The sequence below is a fragment of the Rhinolophus sinicus genome, chromosome 1 (assembly GCF_057876585.1).
Source record: "Rhinolophus sinicus isolate RSI-liver-muscle chromosome 1, RSI-T2T, whole genome shotgun sequence".
In the NCBI taxonomy this organism is placed as follows: Eukaryota; Metazoa; Chordata; class Mammalia; order Chiroptera; family Rhinolophidae; genus Rhinolophus; species Rhinolophus sinicus.
Window position 1 is genome coordinate 214,382,984 of NC_142501.1, and position 26,546 is coordinate 214,409,529.

General features: G+C 53.6%; 1 protein-coding gene and 1 non-coding gene across 3 annotated transcripts in view; both read right to left on the minus strand.

The window, feature by feature from the left end:
- Nucleotides 1–104: 104 nt before the first annotated feature.
- NSD2 (nuclear receptor binding SET domain protein 2) overlaps nt 105–26,546 on the minus strand; it is a 68,960-nt gene continuing 42,518 nt past the window's right edge. For both annotated transcript variants that reach the window (XM_019712499.3, XM_074320195.2), the window contains exons 10-23: nt 25,878–26,002; nt 15,818–15,949; nt 15,083–15,206; nt 13,872–14,072; nt 12,897–13,076; nt 12,400–12,556; nt 12,068–12,273; nt 10,761–10,864; nt 9,412–9,681; nt 8,903–9,019; nt 5,811–5,952; nt 5,475–5,581; nt 4,501–4,702; nt 105–3,605 (exon numbers count right to left, since the gene is read on the minus strand). In XM_019712499.3, the coding sequence (XP_019568058.2) occupies nt 3,334–3,605; nt 4,501–4,702; nt 5,475–5,581; nt 5,811–5,952; nt 8,903–9,019; nt 9,412–9,681; nt 10,761–10,864; nt 12,068–12,273; nt 12,400–12,556; nt 12,897–13,076; nt 13,872–14,072; nt 15,083–15,206; nt 15,818–15,949; nt 25,878–26,002 (2,339 nt within the window). In that variant the 3' untranslated portion in view covers nt 105–3,333. The remainder of the gene's footprint in view (nt 3,606–4,500; nt 4,703–5,474; nt 5,582–5,810; nt 5,953–8,902; nt 9,020–9,411; nt 9,682–10,760; nt 10,865–12,067; nt 12,274–12,399; nt 12,557–12,896; nt 13,077–13,871; nt 14,073–15,082; nt 15,207–15,817; nt 15,950–25,877; nt 26,003–26,546) is intronic.
- Nucleotides 6,054–6,178, minus strand: LOC141570285 (small Cajal body-specific RNA 23). The gene has a single exon (XR_012494290.1).

The window sequence follows — 26,546 nt, forward strand, 5'->3', positions numbered from 1 at the left end:
TGGCAAATCAAAAGCAGAATGGCGCTCTGAGGACGGGAGCCCTTCTCTGAGGGGGAGCCCAAACGTCAAAATGCAAGCCCATGGAAAATAAGTTGAAGAAAAAAGCCTTTAAAATTTCTTTAATACAAAAATACTCATCATACACAATTTTCCAAACACAACTTCCCATTTTAAATGCTATTTCCCCCCCAACTGGTAATTCCCAAATCTACATTTCAGTATATTCCCCCTAGAAGTGAATTTCAAGTTTTCATGTCTAGCATACTGGTGATAGCACCCAGTATTCCTAAAGGAGCCTGACCTCACGCTGTATAAAGTTTAGACACCTTTTCGACGTACAGTTCATTTCTGACGGAAGTTCACACCTCGCCAGGCCACAGACACAACATCTCACTACTGACTGACACGCGTCAAACACTACACTTCTCTTAGGATCAGGAATTTGGCAACTCAGTCGTTTGTCAACTTGCGTTAAAACAGGCTTATCTTTAACTCCTGAAAATAAGGTAGTTCTGGAAGATGGGCGCTGTACACGTTTATGAGTCAAGATAAATACTTCCAAGGCGTCAGCACAGACCTGAGTGTGGAGGGGACCCAGGAGGTGAGGGCAAGGCTGGATGTCCACATGACTCCGTGACTCCGGGGAGGACAGGACAGCCTTACCATGTGCTGCGGGTGCCAGGCTCAGTCCCCACAGTGCTCACATTTTATGACGGCCAAACTGGGCCCCTTCCTGTGCCCACACGCTGTGAGAGGCACCCACGTCCCCAGAGGCTGGCACGGGCAGACGGCCACTCACGTGGGCACAGGAGGAATCCTGAGGTGCCCGAGCAGGTTTCGTTCTGTTTTGGCTTCTCATTCATGACAAGGGGCAGAAGCTGATAATCAGCAAGACTGAACCCCCAAACAAGCACTCCCTCAGACTGAGGGTGTGGGCAGGCCGGGCCCTTCAAGCTCGGGGGGTGCTCCAAAAGCCTACTTGTGCTCAGGTTCATAAATTGGTTTTCTAAAGAGGTTCCAAGTTAGTGTTAATCTGTTCATTAGTTGAACAGTTTTGGAAAGGGCAACCATATTGAAAATTTTCCTAGTATTGTCTTTCAGAAAGGTCATAAAAGAATTTGGAAATAATATCAAAGTGACTCAAAATCCCAAGATTTCACTACTGTCAAATACAAAAATAAGTTAATCTGCTCCCCAAAGTGCACTGCAAAACCAATTCTGATGTGACTCACACCGAAGCCCCTCAGCTGGCAGGAAGGGACACAGGACGACGCTGGCCCGCACCTAGGGCCCTCGACTCTAAAGAGCCAGGTGTCGGGTGCCACTTGTGCCCAGAGGCAACACACGCAGGTATGTAACGCTGCCAGGCCACTCCGGGCCGGTCCCTGGAACAGCCTCCCAAGTGATGGCATAAAGGAGCACAGATCTGGAAGTTGATCCAGGATTTCCTTAAGACCAACTGAAACACTCCACAGTTACCATTTCTCAGCAACCAAGTCCATGTCCAGAGAACTGAGCCACACATGCAGAAGCAGCTGACAGATGGCCAAGCTCAGGGTTTTCCTTTTGGTTCTGTGTGTGGCTCCTTGTTCGTGGTCACGACAGAAGGGCCACGTGGACGGCCAACTCCTACCAGCCAGCGCTCGGGAGATGTGCACCCCACAGGCCCCAGGGAACCTCACACCTGGAGCAGACTCCACCAGGGTCACGGCCTGGTGGGATCCCGACCCTGGTTCACGCCACAAAACCATGGAGGAGTAGTGGAAGGGGCCTGGGGCCCAAGGCCGCCCTGCAGTTCCAAGAGGCAAAACCAGACGAGAAATGAGCAGGCGACCTCAGTAGGAGTTTGCAAGAGCAGTTGTGTAAACTTTCTACAGAACAGATGTTCTCCTTGGGCCATTTGAAGAAGAAAAGGCCAGAAAACAGCACCTCGGCCGAGTGGCCCCGTCCCTCCCACGGCACACGTGGAGACAGGCCCGAGGGCACATGGGGGCCTGGCAGGACGCTCCCAACTTCCCAGGGTCAAGAGCAACTCTGGAAAAGCAGCATCGTGTCTCCCAGAGAACAGCACTTCCCAGAAGGGTCTCATTTGCTGGGGCCAGGCCTTTTTAACAACGGAAGGCAATGGAATTCTAAGGGGGCCGCGTCACTGGCGTCAGGCAGGTAGGTGGTGCCCTGACCAGCACAGCTCACGTTTGCCATGAGCAGCCCCATGATGTGGGATGAAATGGAAGGAACTTCAGATGACAGCACTTCTAAACTCGGGGTCCCTCTTCAGACACTGGAAAGGGCAGCTCTTGGAAATGCACGCGGCCCACACGCTCTGGGTCCTGAGGGAGCGTGGCACAGGGCCCAGCTGCTGCGGAGCAGAACGCAACACGCAACACCCTTTCCCGAAGTGAGCGCTTTAAACGAGGTGCCGCGCCACTCCTCGGGCCGCCAGGACTCGGGCCGCGTTAGTAAATACACGTTTCAGTCGGTGTTAATGAGTGAGACAGGTTTGGCAAGACTATATTGAGAACAAAACCCAGAAACTGGTAAAGAAAAGCCAAATGAGAAAACTGCACAAAGTCTTCCCCCAAGTGGGGGCTAGAAGCTGGCACGGGGGCGTGGCCCTGTGCTCTCCGGGCCACACGGCAGTGGCACTAGTTCCAATCAGTGAAGAGAAAAAAAGCGACTTGGGAAATCTTACAACGCTATCGCTACCACCATCCCTGGGCCAACTTCTCACCAGGATGAAAAAGCATTTTGAGGAAAAATTTCACATTAGTACAAGAAAATAACAGCTGTTTCATAAAAGCAAAATAATGATCAGACTCATGGTTCCCAAGGAATTCAGGGTCTGAGTCCTTGCCCAGCAGGCCCCACCCTGGTCCTTCCTGAGTGATGACAGGTAAGCAGGCCCAGTGACATCGTGAAGATTAGAGAACGGGGACCCTCCAGCAAAAACACTACTCTACGTTTCAGGTGAGAGAAAAACATTTCACATGCCATCAATGCACAGTCATATCTTTAACCTAAGAAAATAGAGCGGGAGGGCCCTTGACATTCTCCGAAATTCAAGTGCAGCTGTAATGCTGTGTCCGGCTCGTCTGTCCCGGAACGTTCCGAAGCACGCGGCTCAGCCGGGTCAGTGCGGACGAAGCGGGCACTGCTGAGCATGGCTCAGTGGTGGACAGGCGCTCCCTCCCAAGGAGGCCGACCGACCGACCGACCGACCGTCATGGCGGCTTCCAGCTGGGTCCTCGGGCCAGTCCCACACACGGCCCCCTGCCCACAAGGCAAGCTGGCGCCCGATGCCGCCCCTGCATCTAACCAAGCCCCCGCCGGGCGCTATTTGCCTTCGGTGACTCTCCGCCAACATCTCCTCCTCTTCCTCTTCCCCTTGGACTTCGTGGGTTCTGGAAAGGGCTTTTCAGCCTTGGCACTTCTAATGGACTCTGTCCCCAAGTCATGCTCACAGCAGTAGGACCGCCCATCCTGGGTACAGCTGAAGACTGTCCCGTCTTGGTGTTCCTTGCAAAACGAGTTGGGGCAAAAGTGGCAAAAAGAAGCAGAAGGTTTGCCGCACACGTCACAGTGATGCCAGGGACATTCCCACTTCCCTGCAACGAGACAACGGGTCACCAGACAGAAGTGCTGCAATCACTGAAAAGAAACGCTAAGCCTCTGTCTACTCAGATGGATACAGATCCAAACGAGAGACTGCTTCCCGTCCAACCATCAAAGCAGAGAAGCTGGCACTACACTCAGAAGGCATCTGTGTTGGGTCCCGCGTCCCCACTGGGCGGCACTCCGCCCGCCAACAAGGCTGAGCTGTGCGGCCCCCGGCGGCTATGGCTTCTGCCCTGTGCCCACCTGTCTGTAGCCTGGACCGGTTTTCTACAGGGGCATTTACCCTCTTGGCATTGATTCGTAAAGGCTTTGTTGTCAGACATCTCTGTCTGGCGTGTCTGTTAACCTGGCGTTGTCTTTTGCTCCCCAAAAACGGCTTCTTTACAGACATGCTTGACTTTTCTTTCTACACCTTTTCGCTTTCTTGTCTTTGTAAAAACCTCTTTATGTTTTTATTTTTTTCTGAGACTAGTTACTACTGTCCCACTGATGCCTGTGGTCACCCTGACACTCAGTGGTGGCGGGAGGTGGAGGCCACGCGCTGGTCTTCCGCACAGGGAGCCAGGTGTGTGCCCATCGGCCCCGAGCAGCTGCCTGAGTGGCAGGCTGGCTGTGCACACGCCTCCTGCCATGGGCTGTGGGGCCCCTGGGGAAAACTCTGCTCGGGCCACCACCTCCCCCAGTTACCAGCCGGGCTCCGCTCCTTTCAGGCTGGGTCCCCCTGTGTGGCTGGCCCACGGTCACGCACGCCCAGCTGAGCGAGGCCCTGCCGCCCTGGGCTTGGGACTCATGACCTGAACACCCTGCAAATCTGACAAATGTGACGGGACGCACGCAGCACAGGCCGGGCCCGGCGCGGGGACGCGCGGAGCCGCAGGGACCCACCGAAGGGCCGCTTGCCCAGGCCCAGGCAGGGCAGGTGGTAGGCCTTAGTGCAGGACCTGCGGTCGCACAGCACCAGCTGGCCGCCGTCGCCACAGCGGAAGCACTCGTCCTCCGACCGCTTCCCCTCGCCTCTCGCTCTGCGACGCCGGCTCTTCTTCTTGGCCTTTTTCCCCTTTTCCTCTGCAGACAGGGACGCGGACGTCTAGAACGAAGAAGGAAACACGGCTCATGGATGAGACGCACACGTGCGGGTGAATAACCAAGGCCACCAAGAGGGGCCGAGCTCAGCCTGCCCCTCCCCCACCCCCCGCTGCAGCCTCGCTTTCCTCTGTTGGGAACTTCGTCTTGAACGTGAACTAATGAGGGGCTGAAACGGCAGACGCCATGTGGACAGCCCAGCTCTGGGTGGCAGGTAACTGTGCTGGGCTGAACGTGTGCCCCCAGAGTCCCATTCTTCCCGGAACCTCGCAATGTGACCTCTTTGGGAACAGGGTCACTGCAGATGTAATTAAGTTGGGGTGAGGTCACACTGGGGCAGGGTGGCCCCACACCAATCTGACCGGTGTCCTCATCAGAGGGAAAGAGACACAGACGTTTGGGAGAGGCCTCGTGGTGATGGTGATGGAGGGGCTGCAGGAGTGCAGCCACAAGCCCAGGACACCAAGGACTGCCCAGCGCCCAGAAGCTGGAGAGGGTCATGGAACAGATGCCAACAGAGCCTTCAGAGGGGCATGGCCCTGACAACACCCACTGGGCCTTCTGGTCCCCAGAACTAAGAGCCAGTGTGGGGTGCCTGGCACACCATGTGGTGAGGAAGGGGCTGTCTCCGTGGACAGAAAGGCCAGCGGCTCCCAGGGCCTCGCCCACACCCAGCACAGACCCTCCTGTCTGTCGTGGCAACAAGACTAAAAGGGACGTGTCCCGGATGTCTGAAATGCTGACATCAGCTGGAAACACATGGGCGGTGACTTTACCTTCGGTCTGTCCCCTAGGAATCCACTGCAGTTGGAGGCCCCACAGCGGCAGACTGTTTTCTCGTTCCCCAGACAGTCGAGGTTGTAGTTGAAAGTCAGCTCTGTCCCTGGGTGACAGGAGACAAAGCGCACAGAACACGCTGACCACCTAGTAACGCCCGGAAGCTTTCGCCAGCTCTACCACACTCACTCCTGCCTCGCCCACGCCTACACGGCGCTCAGTGCCTTTGCAATTCTCTTCTTAAAACAGACACGACAGAATGCGCCCCACCTCCAGATGGCCCCTGTCCCCCCCGTCAGCCAGGAGACTGTGCAGAGCCCCCCAAGGCGCCATACCTGCGGGAATGTCACACACAGCAAAGAGGCCCACTCGAGTGTCGCCATTCACTGTCCACTTGAGGGTCTCGCAGTTGGGCTGGCAGCTGTGATTCATAAATCGGGAGTAGTTGCCTTTGGGGCCAGCGTCAATTATACGGTCCTGTAAGGCACAACTCAAGTTTCAAGTAGCATTTACACGGCTCAGCTCTCAGCCATCACAGTCTCACGTAAGGGGGTCTCCACCATCAGGAGCGTTGCTGGTGTCGCACTGAAATCCGTGGTCTCCCGTGTCCACTCAGACAGGAGACCCCCAAACCAGTCCCGTTTCTCTCGCTCATGGAGGGCGGGTCTGTACCACGAGGAGAGGACCGAGCCCTGGTGAGCAGGAGGCAGTGAGCCTGTTCCCAACACCAGCCGCCAGATGACAAGCCAGGGAGCCAGAAGCACTGTGAGGACCTCAGGGCTGAAGGCCAACACCCACAGCACACAGGACACTCACGGAGAGAGAAGAACAAGACTGACCCAACTACGAGCCGGGCCCAGGAGAGAAACAGGCAACTGCCAAGGCGCAAATGCAGACAAGCCAGGTCCCCAAGCAGCTGAGCAAAGGCAAGTGACACAACGGGTACTGACTTCACATCATGACACACGGGGGCCGCCCAGGGCGGCGGGAACTGTGCTGAGACGAAAATCTCCTATGAGCACTCTGGCTCTGCTCTCGTGCCCCTGGGCACAGACCCGCTGACAGGAAGTGCCCGTGTATACAAGGACACATCTATTGTGGCAAAATACAGAGGTGACGCAATCGCCCAGTGTCAGGAAAGGGGGACAAATCAGAACAGAGCCTTGGGCATCTTCATCCTAAAAGTCAGTCTTAGACCAACTGCGTGGCTGGGAGGGGTCCCTGCTCTGTGATGGGAGCCACTGAGGTACAGGAAACGTGTGGGGGGACGGAGGGTCCCTACAATAAGGCCACCAATCCTGAGTTAATGCAAAACGATGTCTGAATGGAGATAAATGTCCACACAGACAGGCACGGGGTCTGGCTCCCATGGCCCCGGGCACTGCCCCACGCCCAAGTCGCCTGCCAGGACCCGTTGCCCCGAGCACCCTGACTCTCCATGCCCTAAAAACCAGAAATGGTATCAGAACGTGCTTTTCTGTCTTCACTACACGAAACGCGGTGACAACTGGACTCTGTCTGTCACCACTGCCGGTGCTCCCTGACCCAGAAGCCGTGGTGCGGACCTCCTGCTACTGGCGCACTGCCGAGCCGGCTCCCAGCTTTGCTGTGAGAAGGCTGCAGGCGGTGCGCTCATGTGTCCGTGCCGGTGTCTGCAGACTTTTCTAGAACACGTGCCGAGGAAGGCGTGCCAAGGCCCTCAACCCCGTCAATGGCCACAGGCCCACTGTTTCCCCGAGTTGTCAGCGAGCGGGGCGGCCCCACGGGTCTTCACCGTTTCGTGAAGAGGTCTTCACCTCTTTCCTGGCAGTTTGCACAGGTCTGTCTGTGTCTATTCTGCAGACCAGACCCTGGGCAACTGTGTGTCAGGGGCTGCCTCACAGATGACACCTGAATTTTTACTTCTTGTACCTTTCTTCGTTCAAAACTTTGTTTTATTGCAACTATTTTACCAATCTTTTGCTTTACTTATCCAGGGTTTCGGCCTAACACAGCCTCCCAACCCCTGAATTATAAAAGATACCCATGCCTCCCTCGTGCTTCAATCCATGTGGAGTTTATTTTGCTAAATGGAGTGACAGGGGTGTCAGTGGCAGCTAAGGACAGTCTTCGCCCCGCCCTAGGCAGTCAGCAGTCACCGGCACTGGCCTGGCCTTCCTGCCGCCTATCACCTACTGCTGGCCTTGGGCCACTGTTTTCATAGGAGGCCCACACTTCACAGGGGTTCTGGACAGCGCTGGCCAGGCTGGCAGACTCGCCTTCAGCATGGACTTTGGAACTGCCTGTCCAGCTATATTTAAACGTTAATACTCTAATTACAACGTGCTTACATTTGGAAATATTTCCATTTTCCCACATTTCATCTCTGAACCAGAAACATGGCATGGGTCACAGTTCATCCACTCACTGAAACGTTTCCGCCTTCCACTTGTAACCTGTCCCCACTTCCAGTGCTACAACCTCACTAACTGCCTCAGCACAACCTGCCACTCGGGTAACTTCCTCTGTGGCCTTCCAGGATCTCCCCACCCACCTGCTGAGTCAGATGTAGAGACTATATGTTAACCCCCGTTTCAACTGTCCAAGCTGCCTGACTCACCCTCAAAGTCTTGTCAATTTCTTGTGACCTCTAAATCTCCTCCTGTGGTTCTGACCTCTTCTAATAACCTTATTCGATATTTCCTTTCAGACTTGGTCTTATTACCTCTGGTCCTCACCAAAAGCGACGCTTCTACCTGGAGGGTCTGCTTAAGGAGGCCACCACTTACTGTGCTTTGTAGACCCCTACGCGCGGCCTACTTCTCGTAGAAAACACGCGAGTAGGCAATGTTTTAGTGTCTGTCCTTGACCTTCACTTCCACCAGGTGCCCTGGGGAACTATCATTTCAGGGACCAACTTGTGTGTTAAATGGTCAGCGTGGCACTTTTCACAACAAGGTGAGACACAGGCCTAGGCTTTCAATTACTAATAATCTTGCTCACCCCCCCCCCCAAAAGGGGGGACAGCAGAGGGAAGAATAAATTTGCTGCCTCTGAAAGAAGTCACCCTGGAAAGAGCCCTTCACTGTTACGCGTCACTCACAGACCTGACGCACCATCTCTGTCCTCGCTCATAAACACAGCATCTCACCCACCTTCCTCCTGAGAATGCTGGCCTTGCCAGCTGACCTATGTCCCAAACTGTTTACTAATCTGGGCTCAGACACGCCACGGCCACAAAATGACCGCACTGTGTAAGCTACAAGGTGCATCACTCCCACGTCTGTGCTCTCGTCTCCTCCCTGACGCTTCGCAGACTGTTCAGACTGTTTGGCGTGTCCTCCAGGCACCCGTGGGCCACATGGCACTCACGCTGACAGGCAGCCAGCTGTGGCCTCCAGCACCTGCCCCGAGGGGGGCCCACGGGCACGGAGCCTCGGCACGTTACCTTGTCGATGGTGAGCATGTAGAAGTGGGTGATGTCATTCTCGTGCGCATGCCTGATGCGCGCCATGCACTCCTCCTCGTCGATCAGCTCGCCCACGTACTCGTTCACGAACTCGCCCTGGGGTCAGACAGCGCAGTGAAGACACGGACAGATGGCCGCTCCTGCCCCCGAGCGCAGCAGGCGAGGTCGCCTCTGTCCCTCCCATCCCGGGACCTCCCACGTCCCCTCGGCCACCGCCCACAGCACGCGGGCCGCTTGTCCACGGAACCCGGTCATTTCACATATCTTCACAGAAGCAACGTCAAAATTTTGACCGAAGGCATGTTTCAAGGGATGTTAGGAGTCTTACCTGGGTGGTAACTTTCACATAACGTTTCACAATATTCAATTGTACTAACGCAAAAACATTTTAAAATCCCCTCTTCCATGAGCAAAAGTACAGTAAGCAAATCCAAGTCTAAGCAACCCGTGAACCAAACTCCTAACGGCGGATGGCGCCCGGCACAGACCTTTCTGATGTCCCTCTTGGCGACCAGGCCCCATCCCTTGCCGTCTGTCCTGATGATCTTGGTCTCAGGGTACTGGCGCTTGGTGAAGCACTGGTTCTGGCAGAACTCCCCGGCAGGGCACACCTGCGGGTGGCACTCAAACATCAGCATCCTGTTCAAACACTCCGAGTCGAAGCCGCACGGGCTCTCGTCCGTGGCCTTGCAGTTGCACTTGGGGATCTCGGAAATGTCAGCCGTGTAGATCTGCACTTTCCCGTAAGGCTTGTTCACCTGCGGGAAAGGTGAGCGGCCTCAGTCACAGCACCAGCCCCGCCCAGGCAGCAGACAGCCTTAGGCGGACCTGGACCTTCAGGGGCGGGAGTGCAGCCCCACCCCACATCCCGTTTCTCCTGTAGGAGAGCTGACACATCTAGGACGACACACATGGTGCTCAGCACAGTCACGTGGAGACCAGCTCTCCACAGCGCCCCCCAGAGGCGCCACGGGGACAGCCCCGCCCCATGAACGGTTTCTTGTTAACGGGGCGAGAGCACCCAAACAAAGCATCAGAGAAAACAAACTGAAGCAGGAACATGACACAGCTTCACTGCTGGGGGGTGGCAAACTGCGACACTTTTGAGGAACACTCTGGAACTTCACCCCAAGAATCGCCCCAAGAATCTAAGTTTCAGGTTCTCTGACCCAGTAGTGCCATCTCCTGGGACTCACCCCAAGAAGACAGTCAGTGCAGTTAGTACAGAGAATGCCTCCTTTACACGCAGACATGCTGACTACGGTCCCGATTTTAGGAGCAAAGACGGAGCCCTTGACCGGCTAGAAGGCGTCAGCACACATGTGTCATGAGGCCGCCAGGCCCTGGGCACTGGGCTACAGCTGGCACTGGCTCACCGAGGGCAGGCGGCTTCAAGGAGAGCACCTACCCCTCTCAGAGCTGAGCCCTGGCTATGCTTCCTCCCGCACCGTGGGGATGTGGGACACACTTCCTGCAGGGCTCCTGGGCTCACTGGAGTCCATTCTGGGCCGTATTCAGGAACACCCTGTCCTGCCAGGCTCGTCTCACCCACCCTTTCAGGTGGGATGGTCATTTGTCTCAGAGGCTTTGGGCTGAGCACTTCTGGGCCAGCTGGTCTCCAGAGCTTGGTGACAACGTGCTCTGGGCACCAGCCAGGACTGCCGGGCTGAACCTCTTGCTCAAAGGCCAAGCTGCACCCACCCAGTCACCCTCGTGAAAAAGGACACGCCTGGTGGACAGCGTATGCCGTCTGCCTGCGACTGCCCACGCAGCTGTCCACACTGGGGCCTCACACACACAAGACAAGGCCGAGGGGTGCCGCGCCGCCTGGCGTCACCTTGATGTGCTTGTATGGCGGGGGTTTGCGCTCGCTCTCCTGCGTTTCTCTGGCCTCCCTTTGAAGTTTGATTTCACGAAAACGAGCTTCAGCTTCTTGCAGTGCTGAAAAGTCGATGAAACACAAGGAAAAGACTTTAGTAAGTAACTACGTCTGCCCTTTAAGTTCTGCCTCACTGTTCTCCGCAGACTCCCTTCCTGGAGGCAGTCTCCAGTCTTCCCAGAACAGAGATCACAGCGACCGGAAAAGGGCAGGGCTTTTAAAGGCTGCAGACATTTTAAACCTGGTTGGCTAAAGTCAGGGTGGTACTCTGCGCCAGCTTGCCCCAGCGCAGAGCCCCAGGGTCCCCACACTTGGCTGTGACCTAATGACAAAGCACCAGGCACCAACACTCACTGTCCCAAGATCAAAAATGAAAATGCAGTTTTGCTGCTCTCAAGGATAAAGGGGCCGGAGGAGTGGGCAGCGGGCTGAATGAGAAAGAACAGGAGCCACACTGGGGGTCCGGGCCCACCCGCCGTGCGGCCTGGCAGTCACCAGGCAGGTCTGCTGCTGGGCCTAGTTCTGCAGGGACTCTGGCTTCCGGAGTCAGGAGACAGAAACCCTGGCTTTCCCACTCACCAGCTGGCTAACACTCACCACATTCAGAGGCCTCTCAATTGCAACACCTCTCTTGTAATCACAACTAGTGAAAACCTTTGGTGCCTACCCATCCTCACCAGGACTGCTGAGTGCCCCCCCTGTGCCCAGGGCCCAGCGAGCAGGAGAAGGCTCCCGCTCAGCGCCATCGGCCGGCCGTGACTCACTCTCGCTCTCCCTAGATGGCCCTATGCACGCTGACCCCGCTCACTACCTACCCGCCCGGCGCGGCCCAACCCAGCACCACTTCCTCCAGGCTCGTCAGCGCTTCCTGCCTCCCACCCACTGTGCGTACAGGGCGGGGCTTCCTTCTGCGCCCCCACACCTGACCCACACCTGCCGCCCTGTGTGTGCTCCAGGGCCCAGGTCTGGACGGCAGGAGGCTCCCTCCATCGCCACCATCCAGGAGGCGAGCTGCGACACTCCTGCACGTCAGCACCGAAAGGATTCCCCAAAAGCAACTTTCCGCATCTTAGTGCCGTCAATCACGATCCAATGCCCCAAAGCGGCTGTGCCGACCAGCCAGCCCGCAAACCTACGCTTGCCTAATGCCAAGGGCAGCCGGCAGGCTCAGTCCCGTGTTTCCTACAGAAACCACACTTTCGAAGAGCAGAAATCAGGCTTAGCACCCGCGGTCGCCACTTCACGCCGCCTGGAAAGCTCCGTACCGTTTTTGAAGACTCTGCCGATTCCTCTGACGCCCTGGTAGCGGCTGCCCCGGTCCCCCTCCATGTACGGGAACACTCGCGCCTGATGCGTCCAGTAATAATCTTTAGACCCAAAGAAAAACACAGGGAATTCTCCAACCTCGTGCTTCATTTTCTGAATATTTGGGGGAACATTTTTGGGATGGCAAACTTCTGCCGGCCACCATCTATTATAAATATTAAAAACAGGGTTCACAGACTCTTCAGAGAGAGTGCCAGTAACTTCAACACTGTAAGCTCTGTAAAGTAAAAAGAACACATTCAACAGCAGCACAGGGCTCTGGCTCTCACACCTGTAGTTCCCGAGCTTAACCCACACGATGTCCTGGAAGTGCAGCTTCTTGCCGGCCCGGCAGTCGTTGCAGAACCAGCTGCCATCCGGCATCTCGATGTTCAGGCAGTCGGGGTGGAAGGCGGCGGGGCAGGACTCGCAGCACAGCAGGCTGCCCCCTGCAAAGGAGGGCGCGGCTCAGCTCAGCGCGGGCCGCCCGGTGCGCGTGCGCGCGCCTCCAGCCCGCACCCCTCCAGCTCCCAGACTGTCGCTGCAACAGTGGCCTGTGCGCCCACTAGCAGTGCACCACTAGTAATGTCCCACGAGTCGGAGACGGTCGCGGTGGGCCGGCAGACGTGAAAACACGGACACGTGTGGCCGCCACGCAGAGCAGGTGGGCACGCAGCTCCCAGATGTGTACGTGTGGGGGCGGGGCCTGCGTGCGAGTTGCTGCCAGAAGCCGCGCTCCGGGGCTCCAGGCCACCAGCCCCGTGCACTGCCAACCCCGCCTGCCCTCACCTTTGGAGCACACAAAGCACCAGCTGACGTTGACATGGGCGTGGTGCCTCTTCCCCTTCCGGGCCGTGAAGTGGCCCGGGCAGATGATGCTGTGGGAAGCCAGCACCGAGCAGCCCGCTGCCAGACAGGCGTCCCCTCCGTGATAGGCGACCGGGCAGCGAACACAACGCATCATTTTACCTGCAGCAAAGAGACGCGCGCTGAAGACCCGCACAATGGACAGGCAGCTAGAAACAAGCCGCCTGCCCTGTTAGACGTCAGGAGGTATTTGAGCAAACAGTAACTAGGATGGAGAGGATGAGAACGTCTACCAGACGTCATGAAGACACGTTTCCTCAAGGCAAAGAAAGGCTCCTGGGAACGACGTCTGAGGCCCGCCCGTCAAGCATTTGAAACCCGAGCCTCTAAAACAAGGTCAGCGGGTCTGAGCCTGGGCACTGCTGCGTGTGGGGCCCGTGGGACCTGCCCGTGCGGTGCGCGGTGTTCCCCCGCACCCCATCTACCCCTAGATGCCAGGAGACACCCCCAAAATATCCCCAGACGTGGCCCAATGCCCACCGGAGGGCAAAACCACCAGTGGCTGAGAACTCAGTGTCAAGTAGCGATAACCTGCCGTCCTCATCCCACACACCTAACATAAAGTAATACAGATGTGATTTGACTTTAAAATATTTTCCTCGTGCAGGAAGAACCATTAAAACAGGACAGACTCTATCAAAATGGTTCAAAGGTCCCCCTCTAAAATGAAAGACCTTCAAGGTGACGTTTAGAGCAGAAAGGAGATGGGGGAGGCGCAGTTCCTTGTCAAGAAAAACCCTAACCCAACCTGTGTCAAGTCAGTAGCGGAAACAAAACGGGTACTCCAAATACACCTGGAGTGACAGGCGTCGGTGACAATTCCCAGGGCAGCACTCCCGCCTCCCACACACCGCGGGACTGAGCCCAGAAGGGAGGCAGAGCGCCAGGGCGCCTGACCTTTGGCTGGCCGCGGGTTGGACGGGTTGGCGGCGTGGCAGCTGGCACAGCTGTGCAGCGGGCAGCGGAAGCCCCGGCTTTCGAACACCGTCAGGGGGAACTTCCTCACACACGCCTCGTGGTAGAACTTCCCACACTGCGACACGACACAGCGCTTCACATCTGCCTTGCTCTCCTTGCACACGAAGCACGAGTGAACCCCTAACAAACGGTTAAAGGGGGGTGGGAGGGAAGAGAGGTGCAAGGACAGGAATTAGTCCCTGAGCGACTGCGACCCGGCAACTGTGTGGGAGGAGGCCGTGCTGCGACAGCCCGGCTCTGCGCCCAGCCATGCCGAAGCAGACGGTGCCCGCGGGCTCAGGGCAGGCCTGCCGGCTCGGTGACCTTGCCGCAGCCTGAGCTCCGTTCACGTGCAGGGCAGGTCTGACCGGGCAGCGAGGAGGAGGCCCACTCAAGTGAGCAAGAAGCCTGGAGGGCAGGCTCCTCCTGTGAAGGCGTTCTCTGCCCCGACAGCCATCACCCAGCGACAGGCAGACAGGAGCCCTGGAAGTGGTGTCCTGCCGCGCGGCCTTGACTTGGGTGGCCTTCCTGACTGGGATGCCGGGCCAGCAGACAGGAGGTGACCAGTGCCGGCAGACGAGCTGTCCGGCTCCCATCACCCCAGACTGCTGGTGAGGCCGGAGGCGGCGGAACCAAAGCAGGGACCGTCTGTCCGGGACAAGCACGGAACTGTTCTTTCCGCTGAGCTGAAGCTCAGATCCACACCACACCTCCAGGGAGACCTCCATGTTCCTTGGACTCCAGCGTCCTATGAGCAACCAGGCCACCGACACTGGCAATGCCGACCCCCTGGAGCCAGGGCACTCACACCAACCCTTGGGAAGGGGCACGGCAGAGCCCACAGCCAGTGAGCATGTCACTCTGCCAGTCACCGTATACTGTCCTATACTGTATTGTTTGAGCGACTCTTTCACGAACGCAGTCACACCTATGGCCTGAGGGGAACGAACGGCTGCAGCCCCTGCGTGTTAAGCTGGCGAGGGAGACAGGCGGGCAGGGGAGCAGGGCTTGCTTTCAGCTGGTGGCCCAGGTCTGCACCTGGAAAGGCTCCCAGCCCTCGGGTGTGAAGGGAAGCTGCAAGAGGACGTCACAGGGCTGTATGCCCTGGGGACAAGCCCCACCCTGTGAGCCAGAGCCAACACAGCACTTGCCTGAAGAGCACTCGCTGCAGGTGAACCGCCCTTCGGGTCTCCGGGCGAGGCCGAGGCAGGCCAGGTGGAAGGCGCCGCAGCAGGGGCCCTCGCACAGCAGCAGGCTGCCAGTCTTCTCGCACAGCTGCGGGGGAGGGACACGGGGACGGTGAGGAGACGCAGCTCCACAAGCCCCTGCCACAAGCCTCTCCCCACCTGCACTCCCACACAGGTCAGATTAAGACAGTGAAGGGTGTGCATCCACAAAGGGACCCTCAGCAGCAGCAAGGGAGACAGACGGGAACACAGGCCTAGAGAACACAGGTTTCAGTGTACCGTCCCTCTGTCTCATCAGAAGTCAAGTCCAGCCTGTCCCACCGCAGCTGAGTGACACGCTGCTCACGCACAGAGTGCTTCCTTCCAGCGTCCCCATGGCACAGAGCGCACCAGGGCGTGGGGTGGAGCCCGGCTTCAGCGCACCTCCCGCTCACCCACACACACTTCACGTCCCTCACAAAGTCTGCACGTGTGTGTGTCATTCATATAGGAGACACATCCTGCACCCAAGTGCATGGTGCCACCTGGAGCCCTTGATCCAGGACGTGCTGGTGGCCTAACGGCTTCAAAACAGAAATCAGTGGGTGGCGACAGGATGACCAGAGGTTGGAGGGAAGAGAAGCAGCGGCCAGACTCACTGCCATCTACCTGGGACAGGAGGCAGGTGCGGGAAGGGACAAACGGCAGCCATTCCCTCACCTGACATACGTGCTCCTTTTTGGCAGTTACTCCTCGTTCAGACTTTTTTGATGAGACGGACACTTCGGTCTGTGTTTCGTCTGCACTTTCATACGGGGACTCCAAGGGCTCGTCTCCCGCACCGTCCGAGACCTGGAGAAGAAGGAGGGGGGTGACAGTTCACTAGTCACAGAGCAGCCTCAGAGACACGCCCACCTGGCCCCATGCCACACACGCCCTTTATGGCAAATGTCCATCATCGACTTGTTTTTGTGACAATACAGCCTGTGGATAAGCTATATAGAAATTCAGAAATGGAATTTATCCTATTTAACTTTCAGCACACATATGTATATAGGAAGCAAAATGTTGAACATTCCCTTTTCATTTAATAGCCCTTAAGAGTGAAACAACTTTTGTGAAAACCCAATGTGCTCCGGTAGGTGAACTAAGACGGACTTTGGGACCCAGAATCTTGACCTTTCTTACCCCGACTAGTTAGGGTCCAACTACTTCAAGGTCAGGGAAAGGTATTAATACCAAATGGATTTTTAAAAGCACCAGAATGCAGCGCAGACATGTGTGCCTCCAGACCATGACCTTGCTCGCCTTGCGATGGCCGTGCCAAACAGTCCTGAATCTCAGAGGCATGTCCGCGCCTCTCGTCACACCTGCAACTAACCAGTGTCCTGTTCTTGTCCCCCTCCCGCTGCCTACATTCCTCACCAGAGGAGAGGGTGGGAAAGTCAAAGGGAAACCTGCCGCCAGCCCTGTTAACATGAGAGTCTGAGTGAGGGGCTGCATTTCACCTGAATGTCTGGCCCATTTATCAGAGACCATAGGCCGCTAGTCCCTCTCCCCATCCTGGTACATAGTACTTTTCCCTCACTTGACCCAGCAACAACAAATCTTTAAATAGAAACCAGTAATTAGAAAACTTTCTGATATAGCAATTTCAGATTTAAAAAAAAACACTTAATATTAGTCTGATGTTAGGTAAATAAATGTTGAAAACTGAATTTTTCAACAAAGCAAAACTATACACTGCGTTTCCTGTACACCTCAGTAACAAGTAATTGTGTTACAGGCTTGCTGTTTGCCAGTGAACACAAAGCTAGAAGTTGAAATTGGGCCACATTAAAAAAACGAAAAACAAAACAAACCCCACCCAGCAATCTGCCCAATTCTGTAGTCTATCAATGTAGACTCCCTGACGTCACAGGGAGCAGAAGGAAAAACAGTGAAGACAGGGTTTTGCTGACTTTTTTTGACGGATCTGTTGGCTGAGTGGTATGTGGCGAGGGTGACAGGTGTGTGGCCACAGTTCCAGACTCAACACTCTGATGTCTGACACATCCCATAATAACACAGTCTTAAGAGAGAGTGACCTTTTAAACTTGTTTTCCTCACCTTCTCCAGAAAGATGGAAACTGCAGCTGGAATGAACACTAACTTCCAGGAGTCTTACACTGTAAAACTGTCGCTGTGAGGCCGCCTGGATGGAGTCGCCAGGCGCCTCCAAGTTCTTGAACACTAACACCCAGAAAGAAGGCAACTTGGGAAAATGCTCTGAGCTCAAACTCCAAATCTGACACGTGCATCAGATGTGGGGCCCCGGCGGGGGCTGCACACTGTGGCAAGGCTGCAGTGGCACCGGGCATCGGGGGACCAGCCGCACTGCCTCAGGCAGACCTGATGGAGCTTCCCGGCACCAGGACCCAAAGAGCGAGGCTTGGGTGTGGGCTCGGGAGACCCGGCGCCTTGCTCGCCAACCTGTGTTCTTCCCTCGGCGAGGTTGGACAAGTTTCGAAGCTACGAGAAAAAGTGCGGAGAGGAAGACAGAAAACACAGACCAGTCCTGGGTCAAAGGAAGGAACAGCACCTTTTATTTAAGATTTACAGAAAAAGTTAGCACGTTTCCACTTGGCGATATTTCCTAAGTTAACAAAGTCTGTTTTGCGGAAATAAACACTGAGTACACATTCTGAATGGAAATATAAATGTGAAAGACACACAGAAGGCTCGTTTCCTGGCCGGGCCCTGAGGCACACATACAGAATACAGACCTTACAACAGTACATCCAGTGCAGACACAGTGCAGACCCGCCCGTCCGCCCCCACTCCTCCCCCGCCCAGCAACTCGACAGAGAAGGAGGCAGGCGGGTCGCTCTCCGCCCACCGAGCCACCCCCCAGCAAGCCACCCCCGCGGGCACAGGGCGTGGCTCCAGCTGTGGCCCCACCTCCACGGGCACCACGTGACCGTACTTACTGGGAGATGCGATTGTGAAAGGCACACAGTCCCCTGTACGGTCCCAACACAGTCCCACATCTCAGTCTACGACATCTAAGGTCTATTCCATATCCAACAGGGTTCATTTGGAAAAAGAAAAGTGGAGTGACTGAGCGGACACACGCTCAGAACTTGCCCGGTGCTTCCTGAATCCACCACAGCCGCGCCCAGGCAGCTTAGTTCCTGACTTCTCAACGTTTTCTTGTGTCTGAAAACACTTTCTCTGCTCTCTACTCAGTGTGACAGTATCTACTCGCCTATTTGCCTCAAACACATTCCTTCCCGGGAAAGCAGCGTCCTTAGCACACGTGACGGGGGTTTGCAAGATGACATTCACGAACACAATGTAACCTGGTGAACATACTTGAACCAACTTCTAGAAACGATGCGGCCATGAGGGGTGACATGCGAATCCCAGGCAGGTCCTCCCTGCTGCAACTGGACAGCAGTCCCCTAGGCCACCTCAGGGGTGTGACACAGTGAAATTTTAATTTTTTGACAAAACAAATCCCTTCACAAGTTGAATACTACATCATTTTTGAAATACAAATACAGACCTTGAACAATAAATATTTCTATAAACCAACATTTTCATGCTTAAGTTACGCTTTTTGTAAAGAAATAGCTCGATAACTAGAAGACTTTCACATGGTGTTTAGGATTTACAGACGGTAAAAATCCTGCGCTCAGCAGATTTAATCAACTTAAAATCAAGACTGGTCTCAAACAGGTCTTCCAAGTAAATATCACAGTGAAATATTCGAGTGGGTTTAAAATAATTTTTAAATGAGTCATTCATCATCTAAGATACTACGGTTCTTAATAACTTTTATTAAAGCAGCCCTACTAGGTGACACAGACTAGAACCTTCCTGGCTGCCCCTGAACTCCAGGGCTGGGTCCCAGTCGTGAGAACAAACGTCCAGCTCACACGCAGGCACTTTGCTCACAGCTTCCTAAGCGAGGTGGCTTCTGGGTTGCCCCAGAGCCCCAGCAGGTGCCAATGAGAGCCAAGGGGACCCGGCGTAGAGTAGGCCACGCGCTGCCGCTCCGGAGTCACAGCCAGCCTTCGTCACAGGCAGAGCGAGTTGCTAAAGTGATTCTATCAACCCAACTGTGTCCAACTGTGCCCTCAGCCGTGGCCTTCCCATAGAGTGGGCTGGCGAGAGCGGACCTGAAGACAATGACGCAGCACGTACAGTCGCTGCTTCTGCAGCTCTGTTAGCACGAGGCTCAGCATACCCCGTCGCTGGGCCAGGCCACCCCCACTGCCACCTCAGTCATTTCTGGAAGATACAGTATGCCTGAATGGTTAGCACCCTTCAAAATACATGCCAAAAAATTATATGCAAAAATCCAGCAACTACATGCGGGCCAGAAAAAATTATACATGTGGTGTAACGTGTAACCAGCTAGTTGCAAAGGTATATAACAAGATGGGGTATTCCTAAAGTGACACTGAGCGCTGCTGGAGGGACACCGGTGGTGACAATGCCCCAAAGGGAGCATGCCCCTCCCCAGACAGCACGAGGAACAAGATGGATACAACACACCTAATTTTCTACCTGCTAATGACAGTCCGTTTTCCATCACTGGCAAGTAAACCAGTGGTAATTTCTAATATTCTAGGTAAAACAGCACAAACAGGTACTGAAGGGATGAAAATCAATTTCACTGACCCAAAACACTAAAGTAGAGAGGAGTCAGCATATTTCTTTAAAAAACCAAACTCAACTTTGAAAGCCAATGGGAAGCCAGTAACAACAGATCTGAGAGCATTTTGAGAAACGTACTCTAAGAAGACATGACATTGCAATTCTTTCAGCAAGACTAATTTAGGTTCACAATCTGAAAGATAAACAGCAGTCCTGAACAATGACTTTTCTGTTTATAGATTTTTTTTAAAAACCGAGGTGAGGAAATTCTTGATTTTAAAAGCATTTTAAAAAATGCTAGTTTCACACCACGTCAAAAGGGCTGTCACATGGTCCATGTATAAACCTCTACCTGGCCAGAAAAACCTTAAAAATGAGTTAATAAGGGGGCTAGATATGTTTCAGAAGCATGTTAACTTTGAAATCAAATGAAAAAGCAATCAGGTAAACTTGCCAGTTACAGCGAGGCTATCTTCCTTCCCTCCGCCCTCTCAGACACGGTTCCTCACGCAGAGGAGTCAGCTGCAGACAGTGGCCCCGAGCAGCCCTCCTCCTGCTGGATGGGACCTAATGGATGGAGGACTGTCCACGTAAAAACGCTGAGACTACAACTGATGGTCCGCCCCACGGGCCCAGCGCCCACTCACATCAGGCTTGGGTCAAGAACACTCAAAGTACGTTTTAAATCACTGCTTTATACCCACAGGGCACTTCTTTTGGTTCTGGAAGTAGATGCTAATTCACAACCTTACTTGTCTTAGCACATTTCTACTCGGTAGGTATGAGTTGCCCACCATTGGGCAAACCCTGGCTCTGCTCTGCCCTCAAACCTGGCCACTGTCACACACCTGTGGTCACAAATCTTGGGAGAGCCGGTCAGGGGCAGAGACGGGGTGGGGGTGGGGGGGGGTGGGGGGGGTGTCAAACTTGTTCCTGAAGTTGACGCGTTTCCTCCATCCTTTCCTCTGATGTACTCAGCTGTCAGTGTCCCCAACCCCATACACCTCTTAAAATGGGCCTCCTGAGCACTCCGTTTTAAACCTAAACGTGAGCTTTCTACGAAAAGCCAGGAATCAGGCAGGTCTAAAGCTGGGGCACCTCACAGACACCACCTGAGAAGCGGCGCCCCGCCCCTGTCCGTCGGACAGACAGGCCCCACAGGCTGCGCAGAGCGCCCCCTGCCAGAGGTCCCCGAAATCGCCTCCTTGTGAAACTTCCTTGTTGGTTTTTAGCAACATCCCCTTAGACACAGGGGCATTTTCAGCTGGGAGATGCAGACGTCATAGATCTAAGGCACAGTGCAAAGACCACTGCCGTGCGGCTGCACCTGAGCTCGTCCCCCCTGCATACAATGAACTTCTGTATCAGCTGACAAACGCGCACAGGGCAGACAGGCGTCTGTCCACGCAGGTGTTGGGGGCGGGGGGCGGGAGGGGGCAGGAACCCTGCCGCGCATGCGCACAGGCATGCAGGGTGCTGCTCTTTTTCAGAACACCTGTGATCTAAACTTCTGTGTACTCAGACGGGTTTCCACCTGCTGCAAACGCCCGTTTTGCACTCTAGTTCCTTCTCACGGCTACCTGTCCTCACCAGACACACGACGTGGAGGGCAGTGTCGCCACCGTGCTTCTGGGAGCATAAGCAAAATTCACCTCAACGACAGGCAGTTCAAACGACCCAGGACGAGGATGCACCTGCACCCACATCCGCACGGTCTTGGCTTCTTTCGGACACAATCAGTAGCACTGATAAGCTTTGGGGCTCGTGTAGACACACTGTCCTAAGCTCACTCAGAACAGGAGCCCTTCGCCAGGGGGTCCTTCAGTGAGGCCACCCCTGGCATCTGGAGCAGGACGGTGTGCCCTATCCAGGACTGCCCCTCACTGCAGAATGCTGAGCATACCTGCCTGTGCCTGACTGGTCACCTTCCCAGTGTCCTCAGGGGGACACTGTTCCCCCACGGAACCCCGTGTGCTCAGCTGATGCTAAATTTATGCTGCTCTGTGGACACACCATTGAGCCATCCTGACGACCCGTTCCTCCCTCCTCACAGAGGAAAGCACCATGTGCTGGCTGACTTCTCATGCACCGGTCACATGTTGGTAGCTGGCTGGCCACCACCCAGAATTCACCTTACTACAATGTCAAACCAAGCCTCGTAGCTTGCCAGAGGCCTTTCAGGCAAGCTTTCCTTTCGGTGATCTTTCTTAAACCAGGGTCATTTTTATACCTTTTTTTTTTTTTTTTTCACACTTTTAAACTTATAGTGACTTGCTTTTTGAGAATCCTACGTTACTCCTGAGCTTTTTCACATCCTTTCAGGAGCGCACAACTCAGCCGGTCTCCGAGGCCACACACCCCAGCCCTCAGCCATCCCAGTACCAAGGTGTCACCCAAGCAAACTCAGTGCCTGCCACTTCCGGGTCTGTTCTACCCTCATGCACGGGATGCAGTCAACAGGGTCGCTTTTCAGGCCAAACAAAGTTTATACTTTTGGATAAAAATGGAATGATGGTGATTTTATTACTTTATTGTTATAACCATTACTGTCACAATAGCGAAGTACTGAGTCCGGGCCAGGCTCCAGGCACCCTACGTCTTTTACACGCGTCACATTATTTAATGGCTTGGAACACAAGTATTAATCAGAGACTTTCATGAAAGGTTAAACCCATCGGAAGAGCCTGCTGGGGACGGCCCCACTGCCACTCTCGGTGACGTGAGCTCCGCCGACCTGCCTCCGGGAGCCGAAGAGCCTGGGAGGCCTGTCCTCACCATGCAAACATGCAGGATGGGGGCATGACATCAGTGGTCCCCGAGGCTGAGACACTTAATAGATGATTGATGTTCTACAAAAGCAAATGGTGGCATGGGTGACCTAGCAACCTGACTGCTGTCCCTGGCACAGCAGCCACTGGATCCAGAGCTAAATGGCTCCCAGTGACACTGCAAATGGTAGTTTGTTCCTACAAATTTATTCTGTCTAGTGTCATAGTAAAACTGTTTAGTAAAAACGACAGCATCAAAAGTCGTCCTGCCTTTTATGTTGGAATTAGTTGAATATCTACAGTCCTAAATCCATTCCACTGGCAATGAGAATAGCTGACAAGGACCCCTCTTGATGTGTGCTGTTTATTCTTGGTTTTTGAAAGAACAGATGCTGACATTTTCAATAAAAATTCAGTTAGTTGTGAACTGGAGGAGAAAACGACCCCTACAAGACGAAGCCCTGCAGGGCCATGTCCTTGCCGCAGCCCAGGACGGCCCTGCTCGTGGGCATCCTCCCGCGTGAATCTACCCTGAGCACAGGGCTGTGGACGTGTTTCTATCATGAGATGAATGTCATTGGTCAATGGCCTTGATCACGTTCTTACCTTGGTCTTAACATTTGTTATCAGTTTTCTTCATGGTATGTGTTTATTGTACCAATTAAAGGATTATCACACATCTTCCATAAAATGGCTGTGACAGGAATGTCACTTTGTGTGTACGATGATGCACCAACTGCAGCAGACATCCTGGAATATTACAGCATTTTAAGTGCAGTACAGGGCAGCTGGGTTCAAATCCAACTTGACTGATGTGGCTCCCATAAAAGCTGTTACCAGTGAAGTGAGAAAAATAAGAATTTGCTCTACTAAGGGAATAAGAATGACGTCACAAAGCACTCAAGCCACACCCACTCCTTCACAGGCCTGTCATGCTGGTGGGCGACCCCATCTCGTCTCTTCCCTATGGCGAGGCAGTACTACGTAGCAACTACTCTAAGATACATTTTATTTACCACATACACCTTTTCGAAAAGCATTTAAGCCACAACATGACCTAAAATGTCTTGAAATACCAACCCCACGCAAATTCTTGATTTCGATCAAGGGTGATGGAAAGGAAAAAAATATAAACATGTAGAGGGCATGTGACCCAAATAAGGGGCAGGTCTGAAGCCCCAACAGCAAGTCCCATCATCACCTATCCCCTCAGAGGCAGACCTGCGGTGTGAGGGTGTTTTTATAACACTGCCCGCTCCGAGGCATTCACTAAGCACGGCATGTTATAAACGCAGACGGGACACGGTTCAGTAGTGCTAACATGTGACAAACCTTCCCATTCTCCTGCAGTAACCTTAAGGAACATTATTGTTCTGTTAAAATGAATGGAAGATTTACATAAGCCACACAAAAGTGACCTGATGGAAAAGGCCCAATAATTGAAATGTTTTTATATAAGGAACAGAACGCACACTATGGAATTTATATGTCACCTTCAAAATGCAGGCAAGTGAGTGGTTTTAACATATTTAATATATAACATAAGTATATGTAACACTCTATCCACTTCAAGTTCGAAAGAAATAATAGTTAAGTCTAATGACTATGAAACGCTTCATCTAAGTCTTTCGAAGTTCAGAACAAGTGTCCATGCCACAGAGATCACGCTGCTTAAGAGTAGTGTCAGATTATCAGGCATGTCTAACAAACGTGTCTTCGTCCCCCCCCTCGCCATGTCACCCCACGGTGTGCTACTCTAAGCCTGAGCCTTCAGCACACACGACGTAGGCCAGGAACAACGGGGCAACACTTTGGCAGTCTGTGTTTCTCTTGATTGCATCTCACAAGCGTGTAAGTAAAACTCTACTGAGTAAGTGGAACAAAATACGATGATGCAAGAAAAACTCATTAAAAGTTTTTTAAACAAAAAAAACCAACTTAAGCAAAAGGGTCTATGGAGCTGAAACCTTTTATTTTTAGTATTCTTCTTTAGAATTGGAGGCCACCTTTCCATTTAATTTTTTAGCATACTTATCTGAACTTGGACTAGGAAAAAAGGAAAAATATTTTGTATAGAATATGTCTTTTCATGTTTCAGTAAGCTAGAGGTCAGAGAAGAATTCTTACTGCATTTCCTGGGTGTGCCCAGATGGAAGAGATGTTTAGTCTGTACACACTGAACTGTGAGGAGGCCCAGGGCTGACACGTGAGCTGGGCTAGCGTGAGTCCCTGATGAAAACCCCACTCGGAGGCTGCTCTGTGTCTACACACCAAGGACCCGGAGCAAACTCCAGGCATCTGTGCAGTTCCTTATTGGCCCTGGGCCTGGGCTGCACTGCTGGGACGGGAAGACACCTCACACGCTGGAAGGCCTGCCCCTCGTCTGACGAGAGGGGGCAACTGAGGCTGACAGTGCAGGGGAACGTCTGGTCCCCACCAGGGACTGGGGCAGAGATCAGGTCAGAAGTGGCCTCTGACCTGACAGGACGAGGGGCCGCTCCACCCCCTGCCTCACTGCCTGGTCCCAAGGAAGCCCAAGGTAGGCGTGTCCTCATCAGTATTCTAAAAACAGGACTGATGTCTACACTGAGCAAAGAACCACCAGAAACAAAGTAACAAGAATTAAAACTTGAAAATAAGCCCCTGGGGTAGTCACTAAAAGCAGGACTCTGAAACTCCCTCTGGACAAAAAAGTATCATATCTGCATTGGGAGTCTATTTCTTGTTTTGTTTCTCGTGTCATGGCAAAGACTTCAGTTTTGTGATCAAGTCTAGATGTCACACAATACAATAACAGTAACAGCCTCAAAGAACTGTTGTCTTGCTCTCATGCATTCTGCATGTCCAAAAACTAGCAGTGCAATGCCCATGGTAGTTCTGACTCACCACCAACACTCACATCTCTAAGGACGTGCCAGAACGTACAAGGCCACAGAAAGCAGTGTAGTGTGTGGGCCACCCTCATCCCCGCTGGGGGAGTGCACAACAACCCAAGTCAGCTCGGCTGACTGTCACATCAGGACAAAGCAGACTGGCTTTCGTGTGAAAAGGTACAGTGTGAGGGCTTCAAAGAACACAACTCTTCAAGACACATTTCAAGAACAACTGCGTCGATCCTAACACGTATCCATGTACATTTATACATACACCGTGTGCGTGTGTACTGATATCTGAAGTGCTCAAATAGGCTAAGGAGTGACTTTTTCCATTTCAAGACTTTTACACAGTTTATAGAACCTAAAACTCACCTCCATTTGTGGGAGAACACCAATATTACACTGATTAAGCCTGACCGTGACCACACTCCGCCTGGGCAAGTGAATGGCCTTCGTGTGAGTGCCATGCTGTCATTATCATTATTGTGTTACCTCGTTCTCAGTTAAGGATGCGGAAGGAGAGGAGCTCTTGCTGAACGCAAGAGCTGAGGACGCTGCCGCGGATGCCCGGCTTCGCTTCTTCAGTGGTTTGCACGCGTCAGACAGATGTTTCGTTGCTGCAAAATAATTTTGGTTTATAAAGTGAAGACTGAAATCTCGGCCCCTCAGTCTCTTCACTACTTTCCGTCTCCCCTCTAACAAATGAAGCTCTGAAGGTGACCCTCTGGGCCCCTGTGCTGTACCAAGGGCCAAACTGTTTACTGCGGGCGAGTCTGCGTGGAAACAAAGGCAGACAAACTCTGCCGTGACCTCCAATGTGCCCCTGCCTCGCCCCCAAAGCTGTCACCCTGGGGCCAACATGGCTCCCTCCACACCGGGTTCCACAGCCCAGACAAGTCTCACCCACACAAAGGTTTTAAACAAACCACAATCCCACTGGCATACTTAAAAGTAACAAAAACTCCTTCATATCAAGTATCTCGTCAGTGTTCAAGTTGCTCACAAATGTCTTTTTCTTAATAGTGTGTTTAACTGATTTTTAAAAACCACTACAGCACCTCACGCAAAAAAAAAGGAAATCAGAGCCATTCCAATGTTCATTTACTCTTTTCCCTGCATTTTGTTTTCCTTTCTAATTACGAGGTGGAGCTACTCTTTCTT